At 50.1% G+C, this 25,180-nt stretch overlaps 1 protein-coding gene across 1 annotated transcript; it reads right to left on the bottom strand.

Moving 5' to 3' along the window:
* Positions 1-3,102: 3,102 nt before the first annotated feature.
* LOC119823599 (apolipoprotein L6-like) lies at positions 3,103-12,861 on the bottom strand. Its single transcript, XM_038343682.2, has 4 exons — positions 12,769-12,861; positions 9,026-9,095; positions 6,185-7,034; positions 3,103-3,382 (listed from the first exon to the last, which is right to left on the bottom strand). Exons 2-4 carry the CDS (start codon positions 9,070-9,072, stop codon positions 3,296-3,298), a joined length of 984 nt encoding a protein of 327 aa, XP_038199610.1. The 5' UTR covers positions 9,073-9,095; positions 12,769-12,861; the 3' UTR covers positions 3,103-3,295.
* Between the last annotated feature and the right edge of the window lie 12,319 nt (positions 12,862-25,180).

Genomic DNA, 25,180 nt, shown 5'->3' with positions numbered 1-25,180 from the left:
CACAAGTCTTTGTGGAGTCCCACACTCGGTGCTCACTGCACCGGGTGGCTTTGATAGTTATACAGTCATTTTAAATGGAGCCAGCTTCCTTTGCTCAATTCTCTGTTAACAGGGGTAGGTCCTAGTTCAAGCCAGCCCCCTCTGCCTTGGGAATCAGCCCTAGGGGCTCTGTAGATGTTGGGAGGTGGGTAACTGAGAATGAGGTTTTCTCCTTTTTTCAGCGTCTCTTGGGCTGCTCGGAGCTTCTCTAGAACGTGGCATTAGTCACAGCCTGCACTGTGGGTAAATGTTTAGATCTGGGAGACTCTGCGGGCTCATGCTTGGAATGGTCCCCAGCTAGTGGCTATGCTAGAAAGCTTGAGGGCTAAGTGACTCAGAAGGGTTGGGATTGTAGAAGTCATGATCAGAACCCAAGATGCCAGGATCCTCCAGCACACACCCCTGCTGCTGAGAACTCAGCCACGCTGCCCACTCCCCAGGGGACTGAGACCCTCTGAAACTGTGAACGAAAATGAATCTCTTCTAGCTCATGTAAGCTGTTCCTTTCAGGGTTTTTTTGTCACAGAGCTCTGAAAGACACTGTCACAGACATAACCCGTGTAGAAGCCATCTTCAAATTGTTGGTACCCAAGAAAGTGAAGAGGTTACAGAGAAAAACCGTAAGCATCACAGAAAGAAGTATCACCTATATGTATGAATGAAAAGATACCTTATATTCGTGGGTTGGAAGCGTTAACGTTGTTTAGGCAGTGGTTCTCAACCTGTGGGTCGCAACCCAGATGTTTACATTATGATTCATAGCAGTGGCAAAAGTACAGTTATGAAGTAGCGATAAAACATTTTTATGGTTGGGGTCACCACGACATGACTGAACTATATTAGAGGGTCGCAGCATTAGGAAGGTTGAGAACCACTGTTGTAGATGCTAATGTTGCCCAAAGAGCCGACAGGTTCAGTCAGTACCTACCAGAAGCCCAGAGATGGCTTTCACAGAATGCAGAACTCTTTTGATCCCTGGATAACATGTCATGGCCAAGGCAACTTAGAGAAGGAAGGTATTCGGCTTCTGGCTCCAGGGGGATACAAGTCCACACTGTGGGGAGACACAGGGCACCAGGAAGCTAAGCTCACCTCTTCAAATGCAAGCACCCAGCAGGGAGAGGGAAATGGTCTGAAATTCTCCAAGGTCACCCCTGGAGACAGTCGAACTTCTTCCAGCAAGGCCACACCTCCTAAACCTCCCCAAACAATGCCTCCAAAGAACCCTACTTCATTAGTGGAAGTCCCTAATGAAGGAGGGGGCAATTCAAGCTGCGGGGAGCAGTCAGTGCTAAGCACTAGCTCCGGTTGCAGCGCCATCTACCGGGAAGACCACTCATAGACACGCCTGTGGAATGGTTGTAAGAACAGAAGCAGACACCGAATGGCACGTGCAGGAGTCTATTTATTCGAGCTTGCTTTTGTTAACTTATTGCTTTTTTTAAAAGTTTTTTTTTTGAGACAGTTTTTCTGTGTAGCCCTGGCTGTCCTGAAACTAACTGTAGACCAGGCTGGCCTTGAAGTCAGAGATCTGCCCGCCTCTGCCTCCCAAATGCTGGGATTAAAAAGGCTTGTGCTGCCACCACCCAGCTTCATTGGTTTATTTGTTATTTGATTGTTGTCTCAAATCCATAGGTCACAAACGCATTCAACAAGCCCCACTTGGCAGTGCTGTGGACCCAGTCTGTCTGCTTCACAGAGCTGCCAGGGCCACGGTGCGGCTCGGCGACATGGCACTGGTGTGGCATGCATGAGGCCCTGATGCATCCTAAGCACTGCACGTATGGACACATGCATACACACGCCTCAAATTTCTTCCACTGCATTACAGTGTCCCTGTGGGTTCCTCTCCTTTCCTTTTCGAGGGGTCTTTATCTTAGGTATCCCAGTTTACAGAGTTGGTTTTGAGGAAAGCATCTCCTAAGTCACGGAGCAAGCTTCTGTCAATGTTCTTCCGCTACAGTGAGTGGCAGAAAAGTCACACCCTCAGCACTTTGGAAAGGGGAGTGCAGACAGAACCCACCTTCCTCTTTCGCCTCCCTCCTAGTACTTAAGGCTTGTCCCAGAAAAGCCTGGTCCTGGCCAATCAGAGTACGTCCTGTATTCTTACCAAGTCCTCTCCTGGCCAATCAGAGTGTGCCCTGGATTCTTACGCAGTCCCCTTCCTTAGAGCAGAGTCTGCAGGGCGTGGCCTGGAGATACAGCTCTCCCGGCAGCAGTGAGCACCCTTACTCACCTATCCCCCAGGTGGAGACAGACCGCTGTGACCTGTGTGTGCTCACCGTACCCCTAAGCCCAAGCACCTGTGTGCTAACATTTCTGCCTGCCGTGTAAAGGGGTGAAGACAGGCAATTCTGTGTGCTACAGAGAGCCGGGTGGGAGGTTCAGACACACAAGCAAGTGATTAGAGAAAGGGGCTCAATTCTGCAGCACACTAGGAGGGAGAGTCCCTGCAGAGTCTAAGGACAGCAGTGGACAGCCAACACCTAGACACCCTGAGAAGAACACAGGAAGTTCTGTGTACATATGCCACACTCTCAACCCTCCTGTGCTGTTTCTTCCCCAGAGTGTGTGCGTGCGTGCGTGTGTGTGTGTGTGTGTGTGTGTGTGTGCGCGTGCGTGTGTGTGTGTGTGTGTGTGTATTGTACTACCCATGTGTGACTTTCACAGACAGAAAAGGATCTTTAAGATGAGAGACCCGGCAGCCAGGTGAAGTGCTGAAGGTTGCCAGCTGAAGGCTCAGGACGCGGCAGACCAAAGAGTGGAGGCAGGCCGCCCTCTGTCCTTCCCCTGGAATCTGGCCTAGCAGGTTCCAGTGACAGCCTTTGTGTGGAAACCGGACTCGAGCCAGCAGTTCCCACTGGGCCTGGGCGGGGAGGAAGAGAACAGCGGAGAGGCCAGGTTGGCGGGGAATCTCACACCTTATCATTGCTAATTACTAGGGAAGCTGGCCGGCAGGAAGCCTGTTATCTGTCTAAAAACCAATCTGGTGCTGTGTGTGAGTGACGGGTGTGTGAGTGAGGGGGTGGTGGGGGGTGGGGGGGTGGGGGGGTGGGGGGGGTTGAGTCAGAGTGAAGAAGGGGTTAACAGAACCCTCCCTTCTGAGACCCCAGGCACTTTCCTGGCACCTCCTGGTGGGTGAGCCTCAGGCATCACCTCTGACAGCCTTGCTACCCCCACCCTGGTCCCCCTTTATTGATCTCAAAACCCCAAGGTCTCAGCTTGTCTTTGCTGCTGTCTCCTGGGCTTTGCTTTCTCAGTGGAGGATAGAGGCCGAGGCTGAGTCTCCATGGCTCTTTTCAAAAACCTCACAGGCCTCTCTCTTCTTTGAGTCTCTGAGTCTCTGAGAGGAAAGAAAAAAAAAAAAGGTGAGCACTGTATAATTATCCATGTCTTGTTGTTAGAAAAGAAGAGCCAGGCTCAGTGGTGTAAACATAATTCCAGCATTCCTGAGACTGAGGCAGGAAGACTGTGAGTTCAAAGCCAGCCTGGGTTATGACGAGTTAAAGGCCTCCCCAAACTGTGAGGGCCTGTCTAGAAGGAGGAGGAGGATGAGGAGGAATAGGAAGAAGAAGGAGGGGAGAGGGAGGGGAAGAGGGAGGAGGAAAGTCACTAAGTAGAAGAGTCCCAGGCCAGGTTTGGCTTCACTAGGCAGCTGCTCCCCAGCCAGGCAAGTGTCAGTGCCAGCATTTGCCATCCGGGTCTTCTACTACCGTGCGTGTGTGCGTGCGTGCGTGCATGCGTGCGTGTGTGTGTGTGTGTGTGTGTGTGTGTGTGTGTTGGGAGAGGGTCTCACTAAGTAACCCTGACTGACTTGGAACTCAGTATGTAGTCCAGGCTGGTCCTGACGTCATGAAGCTCCATTGCCTCAACCACTTGAGTGCTGGAATTAAAGGTGCGTGCCACCAAATCCAGTTTATCACTATCTAGTTTTGAGAAACCTAATCCCCATGTCACAGAATTAGGAAGTGGGGCCTCCTGAGGATGGGATAGAGAGCTGCCCTAGGAAAGGGACCACTGGTGGTCTGCTTGCCTCTCATGCTACAGCTGCCTTCGCTCTGTGTCACCAGCTCAGCCTGTGTTACAAATGACAAATGAAAGGCCACGGGAGAGAAGCCTTACTGGGTCTAATGTGACACTGGAAGCAGACAGCATAGGAGTGAGCCAAACAGCTCGGATACCGCCAACACTGGTGTTTGACCCAAACCATAACACATCTGCATGCAAATTACAGTCTTTGTTAACACCAGTGGTAACCCAGTCACCTTTGCCCAGCTAAGGCATTCCCTCTGCGGGGCACCAGCAGAAGCTCCTCAGTGGAAATGGTGGCCGGGTCATTTACATTTCACTGAGAGTTGTGAAGGCCAAAGCTGGAACCATCGGGGGTTCCAGGGCTGCAGTTGGACTTCAGCAGCAAGCAACTGTCAGTGCTGTGCAGCTTCCTCGGGGCGTTTATGGGGCGATCAAAGCAACCAGTGCTGGCGTGGGCACTGATCAGCTGGCTCTTTGGTGATAATTCTCCCCTCAAGGCAACCAGAGAACCAGGGAGTTTAACAGTTGATTACCAGTTAGGGAGTCAAATTGTCCTGTCCCTCAAAATCTTAGCTAATCTACAGGTAAGATGAATATTGGAAAGAGTTCTTATAGTAAAGGCTTCTTGTTAATATTAATAGTGATTTTTATCAGTGAGTTAACAATGCTTATACCAGGGATTGTGGCACAAACACATAATCTCAGCTCTTGAGAGCCTGAGACAGTAGGATCATATGCTTGAGGCCAGCCTGGACTACATAATGATGTCAAGTCAGCCTGGGCTACCTACTATACTAAACCATAAGCACCACCATTATCACAACCACCACCATCACTACCGTCACCACCTCCACCACCATCACCACCTCCTCCACCATCACCACCTCCTCCACCATCACCACCTCCACCTATCATCCCATACCCTCCATCACCAGACCGCCCACCACTACTGCCACCACAGGTGCTTCTCAATGCTCACCACTTGCCCAGCACGCCAGGGAGAGGCAGACTGTTTACTCTGTCCCTAACCCTTTCAACTCCTGTTGGATGCTGACTTTTTCTCAGCTTGCAGATATCTGATTACTCCTAAGAGGAAGCTTTTGAATAGTTTTCCCCTGTGCAGGTGCATGGGGTGGGCTCCCCAGTTTCTGCCTTCTCTTTTGTGGACATCAGGCCTGGAAGGCTCTATCTAACCCTTTCAGCCTTATTCAACCTTAACCACACCCACACTCCAAATATAGAGGGAGTAAAGTTTCCACATAGGGTCTGAGAAGGTAGTTAGTCCAAACACTCCCTGTGACTCGGAAACCTATTCTAGTCAACCAGGAAGTGCTATTCCCAACATGGAAGCTATAAGAAGAAAGAGAAGGTTAACCAAGTCAGCTGAAGACTGGCCTCCCGCTCTTCGAGGGGCACCTGAGCACTGGATACTATTTGGATCTAGTCCTGATTAGCTTTTGTTGTTATTGTTGTTGTTGCTTGTTTGTTTGGGGGCAACTTACCAGAGAATCATCTGGGAAGAGAAACCTCAGTTGAAGACGTGCCTCTATCAGATTGCTTGTGGGCATGTCTGTAGGGCATTTTCTTGGTTCAGTGCCTGCTGTGCCTGCTATGGGAGGGTCTGGCTTACTATGGGTGGTGCCTCCCTTGCGAGGTGGTCCTGGGTGGCATAAGAAAGCAGGCTGAGCAACCCATGAGGCGGGAGCAAGCCAGTGAGTGAGCAGTGTTCCTCCATGGCCTCTGCTTGAGTTCCTGCGCTGGCTTCCCCCATGAATGTCACTCAGGATGTGTAAACCAAATGAACCCTTTCCTTCTCAATCTCAAATTGCTTTTGATCATGGTCTTTAGCACAGCAATAGAAACCTAACTAGAAAAGACCTCTGGGGCTACCGTATACCATGTGGTGAGAGACATCCCTGAAAACTTGACAACACAACACATGCACACACACACACTCACACACACATGCACACCACACACACACACACACACACACACACACACACACACACGCATGCGTGTACACAAAGGTTTCCTTAACCATGGCTGTTCTAAACTGGCCCTACAGATGCCAGTTTCTGCCACCTGGCCCCTTCCAAAACCCAGCCCTCACCTTCTTCAGCCTTTCATAGTGACAGGTGCGTTCTGATACCACCCGCTCCTGCTTCTGAGCCCGCGATCTTAACTCTTTTGCAAGCTCTGTTGGCTTTCCAGCCTGCAGTTTCTCCCAATCCTTCAAGAGAGCATATATGTCCTGGCCGAGAAAGAAGACAGCAGATAGACCGTTCTTCATGAGGGCATTTTTGGTCATTGCCAGAGCTGTGCCCCCAAAGGCCTTTTGTATCTGCCTGCCGCTTCGGGTTGAGACCCGGCCAGCAGTCATGAGCTTGCTGGCAGCCGAGGCGACATGGGGGTGTGTTTTGGTTAGCTGGAGGGCTCGGATGTGATTTCGGATGTTTTCCCAGGCACTCCCACATTTGTAGACAATCTCACCAGCGGCCGTGGCGTAGGCTATCTTCTTTCCCGTGACCTCCTCAAGCTCTTGGTCACTGCTAGGTATGATTCTGTTGGCCTGAGCTAGGGCGCTTTTGTTGCGAGAGTCTTCCTTCACGTCAGTCACGATGTTGGTGATCCCAGCAGCGGCCCCCAAACCTGTCCCAGCAGCACTGAACACCAGGCTTCCGCCTGCAGTTACTGGAGCAAGGGCCAAACCCAGGAGACACATGGCTCCAGAGATGACTGACGCAGAGTTAGTCATCACTTTGGTCTTGGTGGCTTTTTGGTTGCTTTTGTCAATGTTGTCTGCGATGGCATAGAGTGTTCGAATGCGCTTGTTTTCATTCTTTCTCCAGCTGTGGAATTGTTTTAAAAACCTCCGTTCTTCATCTGTTAGAGCATCATCTTCAACTTCCACTTCTTCCTCATCAGTCGAATCTCCACCCCAAGGACCTCCATCCTTGTCCCTGTGGGTAAGGACACAAAAAGACAGCTTCAACCTCCCAGAGGAAAAAGCCCATGTGGCCTCCAGGCGGCTTTTATGCCTAAGTTTGAACCCTTCCCACATTTCCTACAAAGCCCTGAGCTCAACCTTTGCAGGAAGTGACAGGTATAAAGAGGAGAAGCATCCCAGGAGAGGGACAACCCTGGACGTGACCTTGACCCTATTCAAAGACATGAAGAAAACAGAATGGTTCTGAGGGACCTTCCCAGCCCCGCTCTGAAGAGTTAGAGTACCACCCTAGAGGGGTGAATGCCACTGTCCTGACCAAGAAAGGGCCCAGGAGGCAGAGAGGGAGGGAGGAAGCCTGGGGAAAGGAGGAGAAAAAGGAGGTCCGGTGTTGAGCACAGGGAGGTGAGGAGGAGGAAGAGGAGAAGGAGACCATATTGTATAACATATCTCCACTCTAACCGTCTTGACTTTGGCTACAGCTGCTGGGCTTCTCATTTATCTTGTTTTGTTTGTTTTTCAAGACAGGGTTTCTTTGTGCAGTCCTGGCTGTCTTGGAACTCACTATGTAGACCAGGTTGGTCCTGAACTCAGAGATCCGCCTGCATCTGCCTCCCGAGTGCTGGGGTTAAAGGTGTGCGCCACCATCCAGGAGCTCCTGTTTTTTGAATAATCTCTAGAATCTAGAGTCTAGATGATATAATATCTTGTAGGACATTGATGCAGTATCATTATGGACTGACTTGAGAAAGCAAGTCTGTCCTTGTTAGTGAAGACGTAACTGTTACAGGCCTGACTGCATGGCACGCCATCTGAGGTGGGGTGACTCACGGACACAGATCTACAGTTAGAGGGTACGTGTTACATGGCTATGACGTCTCGTTTCTACATGGCTTTAGGCAATGGACGCTGTAGCCTGCTATGTCCAGGACCCCCTGGGTTGGGCAGCCATGCCCACGGCATAGCGTGAGCTCCCATCCAGTCCTGTGAAATTTCGTCATCACTTGCTCACTTCCCATAAGCCTCTGCATGACGTTGGGTCCGGCTCTGGACTAATGCATGGCTGACCTTGAATGCGTTGATGTATTGAAAGGGGGATCTTTTCTCTGTATTATTTCACATATATTACTGTGTGGCGTATGGGCCAGGAGGACTTCATTCTCTCTGGGGCTTACAGCAGAGAAACCTTAGAGTAGGGAGATTTCTGTTCCTGGAACCTAACACTGTGCATCTGACTAAATCTTTATCAACTCTCCAAAGTATTACAGTCATCCTCGCAGTATTTTCTCCCCAGGGAAAACACTCCCCTGGCATTATGGGGACTTTTGAGAATATAAACCACCCTTCCCAAACAGTGATCCTGGACTGGCGTGATGCTTTGTATAACAGTGGCCCATAGGATCATATATTTGAATGCTTACTCACCAAGGACTAGAACTGTTTGAAAGGATCAGGATTAGGAGGTGTGGCCTTGTTGGAGAAAGTGCTTCACTGGGGGTGGGTTTTGGGGTTTCAAAAGTCCACTCCAGGACCTAGGGTCTCTCTATTTCTCTCTGCCTGCCTGTGGATCAGGATTAAAGCTCTCAGCCACTACCCCAGCCCCATGGGTGCCAACTATGTTCCCTGCCATGATGATATGGACTTACCTTTAAAACTGTAAGCCAGCCCCCAATTAAATTCTTTCCTTTTTAAGAGTTGCCTTGGGCCGGGCGGTGGTGGCGCACATCTTTAATCCCAGCACTCGGGAGGCAGAGGCAGGCGGATCTCTGAGTTCGAGGCCAACCTGGTCTACAAGAGCTAGTTCCAGGACAGGCTCTAGAAACTACAGGGAAACCCTGTCTCGAAAAACCAAAAAAAAAAAAAAAAAAAAAAAAAAGAGTTGCCTTGGTCATGGTGTCTCTTCACAGCAATAGAACAGTGACCAAGACAAGTGGTTATTCACAACTGAAAGAACACATGCTGCCTTCTATAGAACCAGCCCTTACAAAGAAACCCACCCTGGGTTACCTTTGCAAGTCAACGCCAGCCTTAAATTCCTTCTCCATCTGAGCCATGTCCTTACGAGTCAAGTTGTCTTCTAATTGGAAAAATAGAAAGCAAATTTACTGCTAATATCATAAAACATTATAAAACTCAAGTGTGGAAGGATTCTAGATTATGTAGAATTGAAATCATACTAAACCATGACTTATACTAACTACAATATCTGCAAACTATTGTTTTTCAATTTACAATCAAAGTATAACCTAAACACAGCAGCATACCCAGTGAAGTGCTCAGTCCAATGAGTGTTAATATTTATATTGGAAAAAAAATTTATAAATATTTATATAGGAAGGCTACTTTGGCACAGGGTAATTCTTAGCACAAGGTAGTTGAGAACCAGATAGTCTTTTCCCCCTAAGATCTTGATGGGCTGCGGAGACCAAGGATGAGGCCAGGCCCTACCCAGACCATGTTACGCTAGTGATTAACGGGCAGGTAGCATCTACAGTGCAGAAACACTGGGTAGAGCAATCACTGCTGTCACAGGTGGGATTACTCAGAGCACTGTGCAGTTTAGAATGTATGGATTACTTCTAGCATTTGCCATTTAATTTTCTTAGCTTGCAGTAACGGAAACCTTGAAAGCAAAACAGAGGTACTGCAGAGTTACTGTCCCCACACTGTCACTGTCCGAGTCAAGACCCACCCTTTCCTCTCAGCACCACACTCTAATAATGTGTATGTGCGCGCGCGCGTGTGTGTGTTCTGTGGGTGCACACGTGTCTGCACATGCATGTGCATTTGCGTGTGGAGGTCAGAGGACAACCTCAGGTGTGTTGTTCCTTGGGCACTATGATTGGGTTTTGTCCTGTTTGGGTTTTATTTGTTTATTTTTTACTTTATGTGCATTGGTCTTTTGTCTGCATTTATATCTGTGCATTGGTGTCAGACACCCTGGAACAGAAGTTACAGACAAGCCTGAATTGCCATGTGGTTGCTGGGAATTGAACTCGAGAACTCTGGAAGAGCAGCCAGTGCTCTTAACCGCTGAGCCATCTCTCCAGGCTGCTATTATTGTTTTTGAGACAGGGTCTATCACAGACCTATAGCTCTCCCAATTGCATTGGGCTGGCTGCCCAGTGAGCCCCAGGATCATCCTGTCTCCACCTCCTTTCTGTGTAGCTCACACAACCATGCCTGGCTTTTTTTTTTTTTTTTTTTAAACCTGGGCTCTGGGCGCTCGGGATTCCATGCTTGCATGGACAATCCTTTATGGACTGAACTATCACCCCCGGCCACTCTGTCATTCACCAGGACCTCTGTGGAATCCACCCATGTTGTCAACCATATCCAGAGTTTTAAAAACCACTGCTGCTGTGTAGCAGTTGACGATGCAAATGCATTGCAAGGGGTTTCTCTGTTTTATTGATTGATGTGTTTGAGTTGTTTCTTATTGGCTATTGAGAACAAACCGATAATAATGAATCAAAGTTCATTTTCGTAGAACAATATGGCACTCTTAAGGATTTTGTACAAATTATATTTATAGAAGATGTTAATGTTATGTTTGATTTTCTAACACATGTTCAGTAGAGAAGTCATCATTCGACTGTGCTCATGTGCTGGGCTCTGACACACCAAACTTAAAGCCTATGTTGGGGTGGCCCACACTGATGCTCCAGACCAAAGAGACCTAGGGTGTCTGTCACCCTCAGAGACCTCAGGAGAGAGCTGACACCCCATTGCCTACAGGCCAGTTTCAGCTAAAGTTCCCTCTGCCTAGTCCTCACCAAAATTAATTAATCAATTAAAATATATTATACATAAATATATATGTATATATATTTATACATATAGTCATATACATATAGTCGCGTGAGGTCCCTTCTGAAACAGAGCAGTAACTTTGAAGTGACCACTTCTCTATGCTATGCCCCCTCCCCGACTCTTCCAGGTCTGTGAACCCAGCCTGCCCACTCAGCTCTCTGGAACACTCGCTCCATTTTGTGAAGTGTTACTCAATTTTAGAAGTGAAAATGAGGCCAATCAATTTCTTGAAAATGAAATGCACTTGGATTTTATCCTCAACATTTTACATTGATTACTGAATTTTGTGAGTTCAGGGCCAGGAAGCACGTTTGTGCCACTGTGCCCTTGTGATGGGTGGGGAGGCTACTCGTAGGAACTGGTTCTCCCCTTCACCTTCTGGTTCCTGGACATCAAAGTCAGGTCCTCAGACTTGGTGGCAGACACCTTCTTTGCCTGCTGAGCCATCTTACCAGCTCCAGGATTTTCCCTGTTATTGCAGAAATATATCGTCTTCTTCCCTGTTCTCAAGATAGCTAAGACCCTTGGCATTCCCACGTGATTGGGCCGTGAAGATAAAAGGACTATCCTGGCTGCTCATGGCAGTCCTTCCTACCATGGAGCTTCTGTAATGAGGTGACTGTGGAAACCCCTGTAAACATTGGAGGGGGGGTGCGGGTGCCAAGGCTTCCAAGAGGGAAGAGGGGCTGGAGATTGACTCAGCCACCCAATAGACGATGACTTCGTCACTCACACGTCCATACGGGAGCCACCATAAAACTCAAAAGGACCCTCAGGAGAACCCAGGAAATCCCAAGATCCCAGGGACTCTGTCGCCATCTTGCCACTGTTTGGAGGTGGTCTAGTCTGCAGGGATATTGGGAGCTCAATGGCAGCGGGGACACTGACCAGTGTGCAGATGACAGTTTTTCAGGCTGTGGAGAAGAAATGGAGTCACATTGTTGCTCTTGGAACAAATGGGTGACAGCTTAGCCAGGTAATAGAAGCCCTTAAATTTCCCCAGTGGGCACAGGGTGTGAGATCCAAGGGCAACGTCAAGCCTGAGGCGTGAACAGCTATTCTGCTGACCTGTGCTGATGCAAAGGCTGATGGGTGTTTCTGTGTTGTGGGGTGTGATGGAGGCCGGCCCCTGGTTGAGCTCAAGAGGCCATCAGCCGTCCCACTGATTTGAAGTGGGCAGTGGAGAGTGAGTGTCCAGCCAGAGCAGAGGGAACAGCTAAAGCCACATAGCAGGTGAGAAAGGCAAAGTAGAAGCTAAGTCACCCGGTGTCACGGCTCAGGAGGAGGAGAAAGCAGAGGTGAGTGTGGCTGAAGAGAATGTTTAAAAGGACCTGCTTGACAGTCCTCTGGGCCCTGCTCCCCACCAACTCATACACTGCTGGGCATTGAACCCCGGGCATCTCACATTCTCAAGCCTCTGGGACCACTCCAGCCTTCTGGGTATTCTTCAATGTCCAGCCTGATTTCTCCACCTTTGACCCATAATGACCTTCCTCTGTCATGGGTCAACTGGTGGCCCAGGACATACCGAGGCATCCTGTGGTGATGACAGGAAGGATGGCCCTGCTGTCCCCCAGGGCCCAAGTGGCTAGGGCGGGCAGCAGGGAAGAAGGGCTCTCTGTCCTCCCTGCAGAAGACAGACCTCTCAGCAGTGCAGGCACAGCCTGAGAGCCATGATTTCCACAGAATCTAGCTTGCTGTTAGAAGTGTCTCTTTGTCTGGGGAACAGCTAGCTAGCCAATCCCTTGCTAAGGATCCATCATCACCGAACTTTTCAGAATTACACAGAGGATTAAAAACAAACCAAACTCAACTCAAAGGAAGGAACTCCAAGTAAATAAACATGGCAAGCCATGTGTCTCTCACAAGTGGCCTATCTGAGCCCGTGAGGTTCCCAGTGGAACCTCAGATATATGGAGCGGGGTCTGAGTACTCACCTCACCAAGAGCCCTCCGGTCAGCGTGGCAGGAGCTGGGACCAGCGCCTGGGCTGAACGGGGACAGAAGCCAGGGCAGACATTTTTATTCACCAACTGGGCCAATGGTCGGAGTGGGGTGGCTCATGGAGGCGGGAATAGGATTATGAAACTGAATATTTCTTAACCTCAAAGGGTGCTGTGAAACCAGCCCAGCTTGGAAGGCAACTTCCCGCAAAATGGGTGTTTCTGAGAAGGAGCCCGCTTTGACATTTCACGCTCTTCTGTTTCTCCCACGTGTGCAGCGAGGTGGGAGGGCAGAGGACTAGCTGGGGCATGGCTCAGGTTCAGAGTGCTTACATGGGCAGACTCTGAATTCCATCCAGCTCTGCCAAACGAACCCTTTCGCCCCTGTTTCCCGGCTGTGTGCCAGGCTCCATACTAAGTGGTCCCTGCGGAGCCAGAACGCGGAAGTCCACGGGGCATCTGCATCTGCAGTCCTGTGAGTGGGCACCAAGCTAGTGCTGATGGCTTTAAACAATTGTGAAATGCCCCTGAGCATGCACTGTGTCACCCAGAAGGCAGCCAAAATGTAATAGAGCCACAGCAGTGGTATTCGCTGTGTCGGGTTACCCCTCACACTCCTGTTCCAGGCTGTCTCCTACTGTGTGTGTGGCGGGGGAGGGGGGGGATGTCTCTGTAATTGCCACAGTCAGTCAGCAGAGTAAGATCCACATGAGGCAAAAAGAAAATCCAGTTCAACACAACTTAGCCGTTATTGGTTCAAACTTCTAGACCCTGACACCGAGCGGTTTATTTTTGATGTAGCAAAACACAGTACAACTTTGGCAACAAGTTCCCTTGTGACACTTATCACAGCAAAGATTACATCAAAACTCCTCAAAGCACACGTCTTTTGCAAAGGATCAGTGACCTCATCCACAAAGATGGTTCCCATTGACGGAGAGACGATGCTCAGGAGTCTGGGTAGCATCTGGAATAAGAATAATCGTCTGGGGTATTCAGGTGAGGACTGACCCTACAGACAGCACAGGTCACTAGGTCATTAACTATATCCAATCCAAGGCAGAAACAGTTACAGCTCCCTTCTGTTTAGAAAAGCCTGTGTGTGTTCTGTGAGCCCAAACGTAGCGCAACGCCTGCTCTATGCACTATACACTATGGTATGGTTCACGAGTTGGGCAAGGGCCTGGCGATTGAAACACACACAGACAGAGACACGGGTAACGCCAAGAATGCCCCCTTTATTGTGTTCCAGGGAAGCTTATATAGGCTCTCCTTGACTAATGGCCACGCCCTAACTCTCAGCTGCAAGCCCACCAAAAACCACTCCCCTGCCATCAGGAACTCCTGAGGGTCTCATGCTCAGAGCAGCTGCAAAGCAAGTTGTTTGCTCAGAGCAGCTGCAAGCATAGGAAAACAAGTTGTTTACTCTGGCAGGCAGGGGGTCACAGGAAATTCAGGGTCTGGGGGTTCACAATCCCCAACACACAAGGACCTCGCACCCAGTACACTATTGCATCTGATACAAAGTGCTTTAAAGACGGAAGGCTCAGTTGGTAAACTGCCATGCAAGCATGACGCCCCGCATTTGGTCCTCAGCACACATAGTAAAAAGCCTCCATGCCTATAATCCCAGCTAGGGAGGTGGAGACAGGAGGATTCTAGACTTGCCAGCCAGCCAGCCAGCCAGGTTCGGTGGGAGACACTGTCCCAAAATTAAGGTGGAAGGTGACTGACGGAGATATTCTTGTCAGTCTCTGGCCTCCACATACACACACCTGTGCACAAAGGTGTACACACATACATGAATACTTACACACGATTAGCCCACACATTTGGTGGGAAAACCTGACCTCAGCCCCCGTGAGAAGGTGAGTGTCCTGAGCCCTCCACAGTCGCCTGCTCTCTGCACTTTGATTAGTTGTGAGCCCTGAGTTAACCGCCATTCGCTGCAGGGAGAAACTTCCCTGAGGGACACAGAGCATCAGATTGACCTCTAAATTAACCCTCATCTTTATCAGCTTATGCTACAGTTGTTCATACACACATGCTGCAGTCAGTCGGCCACATCTGGGGCTTCCACAGCTGTGGATCAACCAACCACAAATAGCAATATTGGATTGGCAGAGGGATGCATTCCCGTAATCCCAGCACTCTGGAGGTTAAAGCCTGCCAGCTCCACAACCACGTACTGCTTCACTACCATCCTTTCCCCTTTGGCTTGGGAAAGTACTGCTTGACCATTGAACACATACAGATGCTTCCTGGTACTGTAAATCGCTACCTTTTTGCATATCGTTTATATTTTATCAAGCGCTGTAAATCACAGGAGGCCAGGATCAGGATCAGACAGGAGTGCCTGCAGGGGCTTTCTGCAAATAGCATGTATTGTTCTCCAAGAGCAGCCCCAGGGTTTGATGTCTGAAAGGACCCACAGTTTCAACATGTACACACATATATGCATGGCTGTGGACACATCCACCGCAGGGGGATGGCCCAGGAGCATTCTGACCCTGCAAGTCTCTGATTCCAGGAAACAATTATCTTTTCCTGGCCTCTGTTTGTAAGCACATTTTGTGTTAAAGATGTTTGAGATTGCACTGTGCCGAATGTTATAAAGTTTCCATCTCTGCCCTCCAGACTCCACCTAGAAGCAACGTTTAGGACCCTGGGAGCCACAGACAGAGCAGAACAGGGAGGCAGTGGTTATGGGGGGGGGCACTGAACTTGATCCTAACAACATGGCATTTCAGCTCTGGTTGCTTCGTTCCCTGACTTGGGTTCCTGTAGACAACAGATTGTCTTGAGTGCAGTAGGACACACACACACACACACAGCAGATCACCCGGGAGTGAAGTTGTCTATAGGCACTTATGTGCATGTATGCGGGATATATATGAATATATGTATGCTTTGTACTTGACTCTCTTAGGAGATGCTCTTTTTAAAAAACATTTACAGCCAGGTGGTGGTGTTGCATACCTTTTTTAATCCCAGCACTCAGGAGGCAGAGGCAGGTGGATCTCTCTGTGAGTTTGAGGCCAGCCTGGTCTACAAGAGCTAGTTCCAGGACAGGCTCCAAAGCTACAGAGAAACCGTCTCGAAAAACAAAAACACAAAAACAAAACACTTATTTATTGTATTTGTGCACATGTGACACAATGTACATGCCACAGCCTTCACGTGGAGGTCAGATAGCTTTCCAGAGCTGATTCTCATCTTCCACCCTGTGGGTCGCAGGGACTGAACTCAGATACTATCAGGCCTGGCAGCAAGTGCCACTGCCCTCCCAGCCGTCTCTGGGGCTCGTGGAGGAATATCTGCCCACCTCATCCCACCTCGCGTTAAAAGCTGATGTCACCCACGTTCTTTCCTCTTTCTTCAATTAGCCCCAGACCAGTGAGGGGGAAATTGTTCCAGCTGGCATAAGGCAGGCTCAGGGCTGGACTGTGGGTAAAGCAAATAAGACAGGGTATCCTGTTCTGAGCTCTGGGAAGCAGGTGGGGGCAGTCATTGGAAACAAAATGCTGGAGGGGTCTGGGCTGAAATATTTGTTTGGGCTCATGGTTTCGGAGACTTCAGTTTGTGGTGAGCTGGTCCCGTGGGTCTGTGGTGAGGCACCCTAAGCAGTGGTGGAGGAAACAGCAGCTCACCTCAGGAGAGTCAGGGAGGAGGGAGAGGAGGTGAGAGAGAAGGAGGTGGGCAAAAGGGAAGCAGTGGAGGAGGGGGAGGAAGAGAGGCGAGCAGGGCAACCATAAAGGGAAGAGAACTGGGCTCCAATCCCTTTCCTTGTGTGGACATAATGACCTTGCTTCCTGGCACTAGGTCTCTATTCTTAGAGGGCCCATCACCCTTTGGGCTGGAGATACAGGTCAGCTATTAAAAACATGTAGCAGCCTTCCAGAGGCCCCAAGTTCAATTCCAGGTAACCATATCAGGTGGAACACAGCTGCCTATAACTCCGTCTCTAGAAGATCCGACTCCTCTGAGCTCGCTGAGTACTTGCACTGGTGTGTACCTACACTGGTGTGCATCTACACTGGTGTGCGCATACACTGGTGTGTACATATACTGGTGTGCACCTACGCTGGTGTGCGTCTACACTGGTGTGTACATACACTGGTGTGAGCCTACACTGGTGTGTACCTACACTGGTGTGTGTCTACACTGGTGTGTACATACACACTGGTGTATGCCTACACTCATGTGCGCCTACACTCGTGTGCACATACCTACACACAGACATACACGTAACTAAAATTTTTTTTAAAGTCATGTTACTTCCAGCAGCATCATATATATGAAGCCCAGCGTGTGGCCTCTAGGGGCATTTCCCAGCCAAACCATGACAACCATGGTGGAATGTGGCAGTGGGGTGGGTGTGGGCTGGGGATGCGCCAAATGGGCCAGAAGGAAAGGTTGGGCTAGGGCAGGACCACCACAGAGCAAACTCGGGGAGTGGGCTTTCCTGGCCCTGTGCCTGGTACGGAGTTAGGCTGTCCCCTTCTGGGGTCTGTCACCCTGTCAGTAAGAGTGAGCAGCCAGCTCTTCCTGTCCCAGGGAACCGAGGCCGAATGGGCGGGTGGCTGGGTTCCCAGGACAAATCCTATTCCCTCTGCTCCATGTCCTCTGAAAGCTGAGGACTTGGGGATGGAACCACGGGTTTCGACCCTGTGTTGTGTGCCTGACTTTTCACCCAAGAGCAGGGACCCTCTCCAGGGAGTACATGATCTAAAGGACAGAGAAGGCAGGGCAGGGAGCGCCCCTGGCCCCCAACCCTGTGGTGGCAATGGCCTCCACAAGCGGGTGGAGGCGAGGACTCTATGGGAATGACGTGGCCTGTTCATGAGCGGTGGGAGAAGCTGCTCCCTCCCCCACCCACCACCAGACAGGGAAACCCGCCAGTGATCGCGTGATCACACGCGGGGACTCCCCAGTGCAGCCCGAGCTACAGATGGTTTTCACATGAGTGCTTTTCCAGAGTCCAGAACCGGAACCACGGCTGTCCAGACACTGGCCTAGCCTCCCTCCCCAGGGCAGGGCTTCCCTTGGCTGCCCTGATGCTCTCCCCGAGGTCCACAGACTATCCCTTCTGCGCCAAGCCTGCGTTTTCCCTTCTGTAGACAGTCGAACAATGACACCCCCCTCCCCCAGAGCTGAGCCTGAGACCATGTGACCTGCAATGGGACCGTATTTGGAAACATTTTCTGAGGATAAAAAAAAATCAACTCAAATCTGGAGATGAGATCATCCTGCCGCTTGTCGGGGCAACAGCAGTGTCCTTGAAAGAGACGGGAGGATGGGGGCTCCTAGGGGCAAGTAGGACTGGAAGGGGAGAAGGAAGAAGTACTTCAGCCCCAGACACTGTCTCTCTTAGCCTGCGTCCCTGAAAGCAGAGTGCCCCCCACCTCCGTTCCAAGGAAGGCATGTGTGATAACAAAGAAAAGAATATCGAAGCCTTTAGCCACATGATTCCGGAGACGCTTAGGCAACTACAGGGTTTGCAGAATTTGCCAGAATTGACTCATTTTTGACTGTTTCTTCCCATCGCCTGATAGTAAAGACCTGAATTCACAAGAGGAAAGTGTGGGGAGGGATGAAGGGGGGACGGGGGTCACTGAACGGTTGCAGCCTCTGCTGCTGGGTGAAACGCACCGCCATACAGGGCTTAAAACTTCTGCCTCTTTGTGCAGTTTAAAGTGACAGCCAGCTGAGCCACAGAGACAAGGAGGGGACCTAGGTTAGTGCCACCTGGTGAGCATTCTTGAGAAGAGTGTTTCCCTGAAGGAGGAGCTGCAAAGAAAGGGGAGCTCTCCAGGCTGAGGCAGCTCCAGTGAGGTTGATCAGGGAGTCAACCAAGGGGCACACTACCCAAAAGGCCCCAGGGTGTTGCCCACAGCCCCAGATAAATTCCCGGGAGGACACAGAGCCCCATCCCACACAGCACTCCCTGCTCAAGATTCCCCTGAGGCTGTAGCTGGCTGCCACACAGTTCACACACTGTGCCTTCTGGCTTCTGGGCAACCGGGACTAATTTTAACTGGCCCTCTGATTCATGCCAGAGCCCCGGAACCGCCCCTAGCTCCAGCCATTCCTTGGACGGCTGGAGCTTCACCAAACGCTCCAAGCTTAAAATCGTTCCCAATGAGCTCGTACTCAATCCCTCTTTTAAAACCTCATTCTTGACCAACCCACTCCACAAACCTCCCCACCCAGCCAGACTGGTCATCTTGGGGTTTCCAGATGTTGTGTTTCTGCTTCCCCAAGCATATGCTAATTATCCCTCAGTGCCCCCATCAGAGCTGTTACTCCTCCATCTGCCCCTTCACCTGCCCCTCCTGCCCCTGACCATCTCCTAGCCTTTGCCAAGAACAACCATTAGGAGAAGCAGATGTTTTCCATTCTCCAGCAATGCCCACGGCAGCAGTGTGGTCACCTACTTCTGGCCTCATGCCCCTGGCCCAGAGAGGCCTGTCTTTGTCCTCTCTGCAAGTGTGCAGAGCTGGCTGGCTAAATCAGTTCGTAGCCCTCTCAGAGGGGTCTCTAAACCTCTTACTTAGTTCTGAGCACTTCTCTTCTTCCATTTTGGCTTGATCCAGGAGACCAGGGGTGTTTGGTGGCCCTGAAGAAGGAAGTTAGGTCCCTGGACGTCACGTGGAGCAGAGCCTCCTCCAGAGCTGGAGGGTGACATAAATGAGGATCACGGAGGCTGATGTGACTGTGACGGGGGGGGGGGGGGGGGGGGGGGGGGGGGAACGACTCTTCGTTACCGCAGAACGCTCTGCCTCTGGCTTCCTCCCACAAAGCCTCAGGAGCTTGTCTCCACCTCCGCCAGGCAGTGCAGATCAACCCGTCGTCACTCTCCTCCCTGCCAAGACTCCATGGTCCTTGGAAGTCTCTTCTTCCTGCCAGTTCCTCTGCATTAGCATCCTCAGAGCCCGTGCTGGTTAGTTTTGTCTTGTTTTTGTTAAGTTGACTCAAGCTAGAGCCATTTGGGACAAGAGAACCTCAGTTGAGGAAATGCCTCCACCAGGTAGACTAGCCTGTAGGGAGGCCTACCAGACATTCTCTCAAGATCAATGATCTATGTAGAGGGCGGGGCTCACTGTGGGTGATGCCACCCCTGGGCAGGTGGTCCTGGGTTGTATAAGAAAGCAAGCTGAACCAGCCAGTCTCCGCTCAGTTCCTGCCTTGGTTTCCCTGGATGACGGACTGTATTCTGCAAATCAAACATATCTTTTCCTGGATAGATTGCTTTGGAGTTTAGCATAGCAATAGAGAGCACACTGAGACAAGGGCCTTCCTTCTTGCCCTTTCTGTACACTGATAGACCCTACAGCTTACATCCAAACCTGTGCTCTATGGGGCAAATGGGGGCATCTCCAAATTGTTGAATAAACCCAGGCTGTTCTGGGATACAACTAGGGTAGGGAGCAGAACAACCCCTCTCCACCCCCACACTTGGATGACAGAGTAAGATTGGGGGGCCTAAGTTCAGAGATGCTCCAGCTCTGCACATGGGCTCACTCCCATCATAAATGTCTTCCAGGACTCTGTATTGCAGAGTGGGTTCGATTTTGGAGGTGCAAGTCTGAGTCTGTCCCTTTTTCTTCCTAGATCCCCACCCATGGGAAGAGCTTTGGGGAGTAGGTCCTGGGTTTTTCAGAGGACAGAGGTCCGGGGTGGAGGAGCTGGGGACCTAGCGGAGGACAACCCGTTCCACGTGGACGCCGCCGACCCTGGAGCCTCTGCCCAGGACGCCCTGGCAGCTCACTGCCACTGCAGTGGCTGCGCAGACTCTTCCTGCCGGCCCTGGGCCTGCAGGACTCCTAGTAACGCACGCCATCTGTTGGTGAGTCATTCACCCTGACCGCTCCGGCTGCTCCCCGCCCCCTCACTCTGCCACGTGGTCGCTCTCTCCTCTGCATTTCCAGCACCACCACCGCCTTGGCCACGTCCCCACTGCAGGCTCTTAAGTGTCTTTCTTGCCCAACCCTATCCATAGTTTAAAAAACCTGGCTGTAATTCCGTGGCCGGGAGCGCATGCCTCTGCCTCTGTCACCAGTTAAGAGAGGGTGTAGGAGATGGGCAAGGTTGAGACAGATGGCAAGGTGTGAAAGGGAACTTTTTGGGGGGTGGTGACAGTGTCCTGTGTCTTGATAGTTTGGGTGAGCCAAGGGTGAGCGCTCCTGGGAAGAAACTTAAATGCAAGCCTTGCTTCTCATCTGGAAAGCCTGGTGAAGCACCACACAGGAGACAACCAGAAGCCTGCAGTTAGGCATCACGTAGGGACCAGATCCCTTCTAAAAAATGACTGCCGGTCCTTGTGTGAACATCGCATAGATGGAGTAGCCTACTACAGGCCTTGAATTTGGGACCCTTTTTCACCTAAGGCAGTGTTCCGCAAACTCAGCTACATAGGTATATAAAATAACGAACAAAACAGCTGCTGATTGCCTCTGACCCTTGAGTGACACTCTACACCTTTGCGTAACCCTCATTGTGCTGGTCATTGTCGTGGTTCACAGGTATCTCGGCTAGGCAGGGCTTCCCTCCGTTGGCAGCTTGCACAGTTTTCTGGAACTACGGACGCTCGACTGCAGGAAAGAGACTTTCAGGTCAGATCCAGTCCAAATCCTGTTTCCTAAGTGTGTAGTGTCTTCAGCAACAGATGCCGAGATTTTCAACCCCTGAGAGGCACCCAAGGGCTCCATGGATAATCTCTATGGTTTGGGGAGTTGCCAGGGCTAACCTGAGCGACCGTTTGAAAGGCTTCTTATACCTCCTACTGCAGTTTTTGTTGGTCTGTGGTTCTTGCGGGGCGTATGCTCTGCCCGAGAGGTCTAACTTCCTTTAGAATATATTTATATTATATATTTTTTAGGTGAATCTAAAATAATATGATTCCACGGGACTTTATTAAACAACTCGGTGTCATTTGTTCTCACTCCTCTGTACACAGTTCCCTTCCCCATCCCCAGTCAGAGCCCCTCCCTATTTTCCCGTTTTCCACCTCACATCCCCCCCTCCCGCGTCCCGCTGTTTCCACCCCCACCATTGCTCCCCTATTCTTCCCTGCTGTCAGTGGTTACTCCGTGTGTATACTCACACCTGCAGGTTTGGAGCTGGGAACCGCAGATGCCAGAGAACACGTGGCATTTGCTCTCTGGGTCTGGGTTATCTCCCTTAAGATGATCCTCTCTACTACCATCCATTTAGCTGAAAATTTCATGGTTCATTTCTCTTTACAGCCAGACAATATTCCCCTGTGTTTACTGTCACATTTCCGTTATCCATGGATCTGTTGAAGGGCAGTTAGGTTTTCCTCATTTTTTTTTCCCATTTCCTTACTGTTGTAAATAGGGAGGCAGTGAACACAGCTGAGCAAGTACCTGTGGCGTAGGATGTGTGCCAGGGAGTTCTACCCCCGGCCGTATGGCGGGTTTAGTTTTACTTTTTGAAGATTCTCCGCACTGGTTTTCAGAGTGACGCACAGATGTGCATTCTGCCCACAGTGACTGAAGGCGCCTCTCTCTCTCCACAATGTGGCCAGCGTTTGCCGTCGGCTGTTTGGCTGAGCTTGGGCCTTCTGAGTGGAGCGAGATGAAATCTTACAGCTGTTTCAGTTTGTATTTCTCTAACTGCTGAGGATGATGAACACATTTGAGGTATTTCGTGGCTGTTTTTATTTCTTCTGTTGCGGACTCTCTGTTTCGATCCCTAGCCCATTTTTAATTGCCATTTGTTCCCTTGTCTCTATGTTTTTGAGGCTTTTGCATACCCTGGGTATTAATCCCCTATTTGGACGTAAGGCCCGTTCAACAGGTGGGGAATCGTGCCGGTTTTCCTGGAGCTGCTGAGGCCATGGACATCAGAAGAGAAGCTGCTACCACCATTTGCTAGACCAGCAGAATTCCTCTCTGCATTCTGAAGCTTTCTTGTTTGTTTTGTGGTTTGTTTGTTTTTCAAGAAAGGATTTTTCATTGTAGCCCCGGGAGCCCTAGAACTTGCTCCACAGACCAGGCTGGCCTTGAACCCAGAGATCCTCCTGCCTCTGCCTCCCTAGTGCTGGGATTAAAGGCGTGCACCACCACCACCCAGTTCGACATCCTATATCTTACCCTTATGCCCACAGATAAGGGTTGCTCCTACCCCTCATCAAGGAAGCCTCTCTCTACAGCACATGGAGACCATCACAGAAAACCTCAACTGAACACGATCCAGAGGTCAACCAATTGTGGGAAGCCAGTCCCAGAAGATACATCTACATCACAGCTATGTCTCGGAGAACATCACAGAGGACCAGAAGCCTGCTGCGAAACAGTCTCTACTAGAAATGGCTGCATAATACAAGATCAGGACGCTGGCCAAAGCACTGGAAACGTTCATGTGAAAGGGGGAGTTTTTTGCGGGGTCCCAGCCCCCACAAAGAACTGCAGGCACGTAATGGCCGCGGGGAGATAGAGAATTAGCCCGTTTCAAGAGCGAGCCTCGAAACCACACACACACCACCAACATAAACAGACTCGGCAGGTTATGTTCACATACACCTGTGCATACACACACACACACACACACACACACACACACGTGTATGTAGGCAACAACAATAACAAAAGAAAAAGGCTCTCGACTTGAGAGTGGGAAGTGTGGGAGGGTTTCTAGAGAGCCTGGGAGAGGCTGGAGGGGGGAAGTTATGAAATGTTATTACAATTAAAAACATGTTTTAAAAATTAAAAGGCAAGCCGGGCGGCGGTGGCGCACGCCTTTAATCCCAGCACTCGGGAGGCAGAGGCAGGCGGATCTCTGTGAGTTCGAGACCAGCCTGGTCTACAAGAGCTAGTTACAGGACAGGCTCCAAAGCTACAGAGAAACCCTGTCTCGAAAAACCAAAAAAAAAAAAAAAAAAAAAAAAAAAAAAAAAAAAAAAAAATTAAAAGGCAAAAAATAAACTAGCTATGCAAATCAAGCATTTAATGAAGACAAGTCATAAAGAAATTTATTTTAAAACAATCCTTTAGGGCTGGGAAGATGGCCTAGTGGTTAAGAGCTCTTGCGGCACTGGCATTAGACTCCGAGTTCAAATGCCCAGCAACCACAGAAAAAGTCGGATGTGACTATAGGTGTAACCTATAACCCAGCGTTATGGAGGCAGAGACAGCGAGAGACTCAGCCTCAGCAGACCTCTGGCATCCTCCTCCAGCCTCTGTGCTCGGGTGAGTGGATGAACACGCACGCCCACATACACAGACACACGTGCACAAGCATACACATGCATGTGCTGACACACACACACACACGCACACACACGCAGAACCTAGTAGATGTTTTTCTCAGTGCACTTCCAAATGAAAGAGAAATGAATAGAATCTTATGGGACCCTATTATTTGGAATTTGGTGTCACCCATATCCAAGCTCTGTCCTAACCCACCAACCCAGCTCTGGCGTTGGTCTTTGTGCTGGGATTACGTGAGCCAAAAGTTTTCAAAAAGGTATCTGAAATAGAAGGGTTCATTGAGCCATTTTAGATGCTATCCAGGAAAAATAATGACCCTAGGACAAGTCCCCACTGCTTACAGCAGCAGTGGGGAAGGTGTCTGCTGAGCCCAGAGCGAAGGGCATTGTTATAGAGAAGTTGGAGGCGGGAACGTGTTGGCAACAATGAACCTGTGATGCTCTAGGAAGATGAAACAGACGGGAAACTGGGTGAGCGGCATCCTGGGGGAGTGGAGACTGCTGCTCCTGACCTGCCTGCTAGGGCTGCCTGGAAGCTTAGACGTGAACTTTCAGGGCAGGAGGCTCCCAAGGTCAGCTGTGACAGGGACTAAGCCAAGGTCACAGTACCCTCGGGGATGTGAGACAATTTCTTTGGGTTTTGTTTGATTAATTTCCCACTCCTCTTTCCCTTTCATGTAATTAGATGTAGAAAACTATTTCAGAATTCTCCTTCTGGCATATCCTTTCTTCATTCTGCTCATAAAAACCTCCAACCGGGTCTCGGGATAATTCAGTGGGTCAAGGGCCTTGCCACACAAGCCCAATGAAGGAAGTCCTGTTTCTGGAGATCACACAAAGGTGAAAGCAGAGAACCAACTTCACACAGCTTTCCTCTGACCTCCACACAGGTTGCATGACATGCATGATACCTCCCCATATAATGTTCACATAAATACACATACACGCATGCATACTACATATATGTATACTCAATACACACGTATGTATATGTTGATCAGTCATGATCAGCACCTAATATCACAATGTGCAGTTTTGGGGTACCTACTACATACCAGGCCTTGCTAAGTGTTGACACCTACTCCCTGTTTTAACGTTTGTGATGAGGAGCTGGAGAGATGGTGCCGGAAATAAGAGAGGCTGTTATACAAACATGGGCCCTGAGTTCAGGACC

Source organism: Arvicola amphibius, chromosome 9 (genome assembly GCF_903992535.2).
Source record: "Arvicola amphibius chromosome 9, mArvAmp1.2, whole genome shotgun sequence".
NCBI classification, from domain to species: domain Eukaryota; kingdom Metazoa; phylum Chordata; class Mammalia; order Rodentia; family Cricetidae; genus Arvicola; species Arvicola amphibius.
The sequence above is the reverse complement of the archived record's forward strand: the minus strand, read 5'-3'. Positions and strand labels throughout refer to the sequence as shown.

What these genes read in the sequence shown, in the direction of transcription:
- LOC119823599 (XM_038343682.2), bottom strand. Translation starts at nt 9,072, where the DNA reads ATGGCTCAGATGGAGAAGGAATTTAAGGCTGGCGTTGACTTGCAAAG. An exon ending in GCTGGCGTTGACTTGCAAAG is followed by an intron (nt 7,035 to 9,025) that starts GTAACCCAGGGT and finishes CCTTACCCACAG; the next exon opens with GGACAAGGATGGAGGTCCTT. An exon ending in ACTATGAAAGGCTGAAGAAG is followed by an intron (nt 3,383 to 6,184) that starts GTGAGGGCTGGG and finishes CTTTCCTCTCAG; the next exon opens with AGACTCAGAGACTCAAAGAA.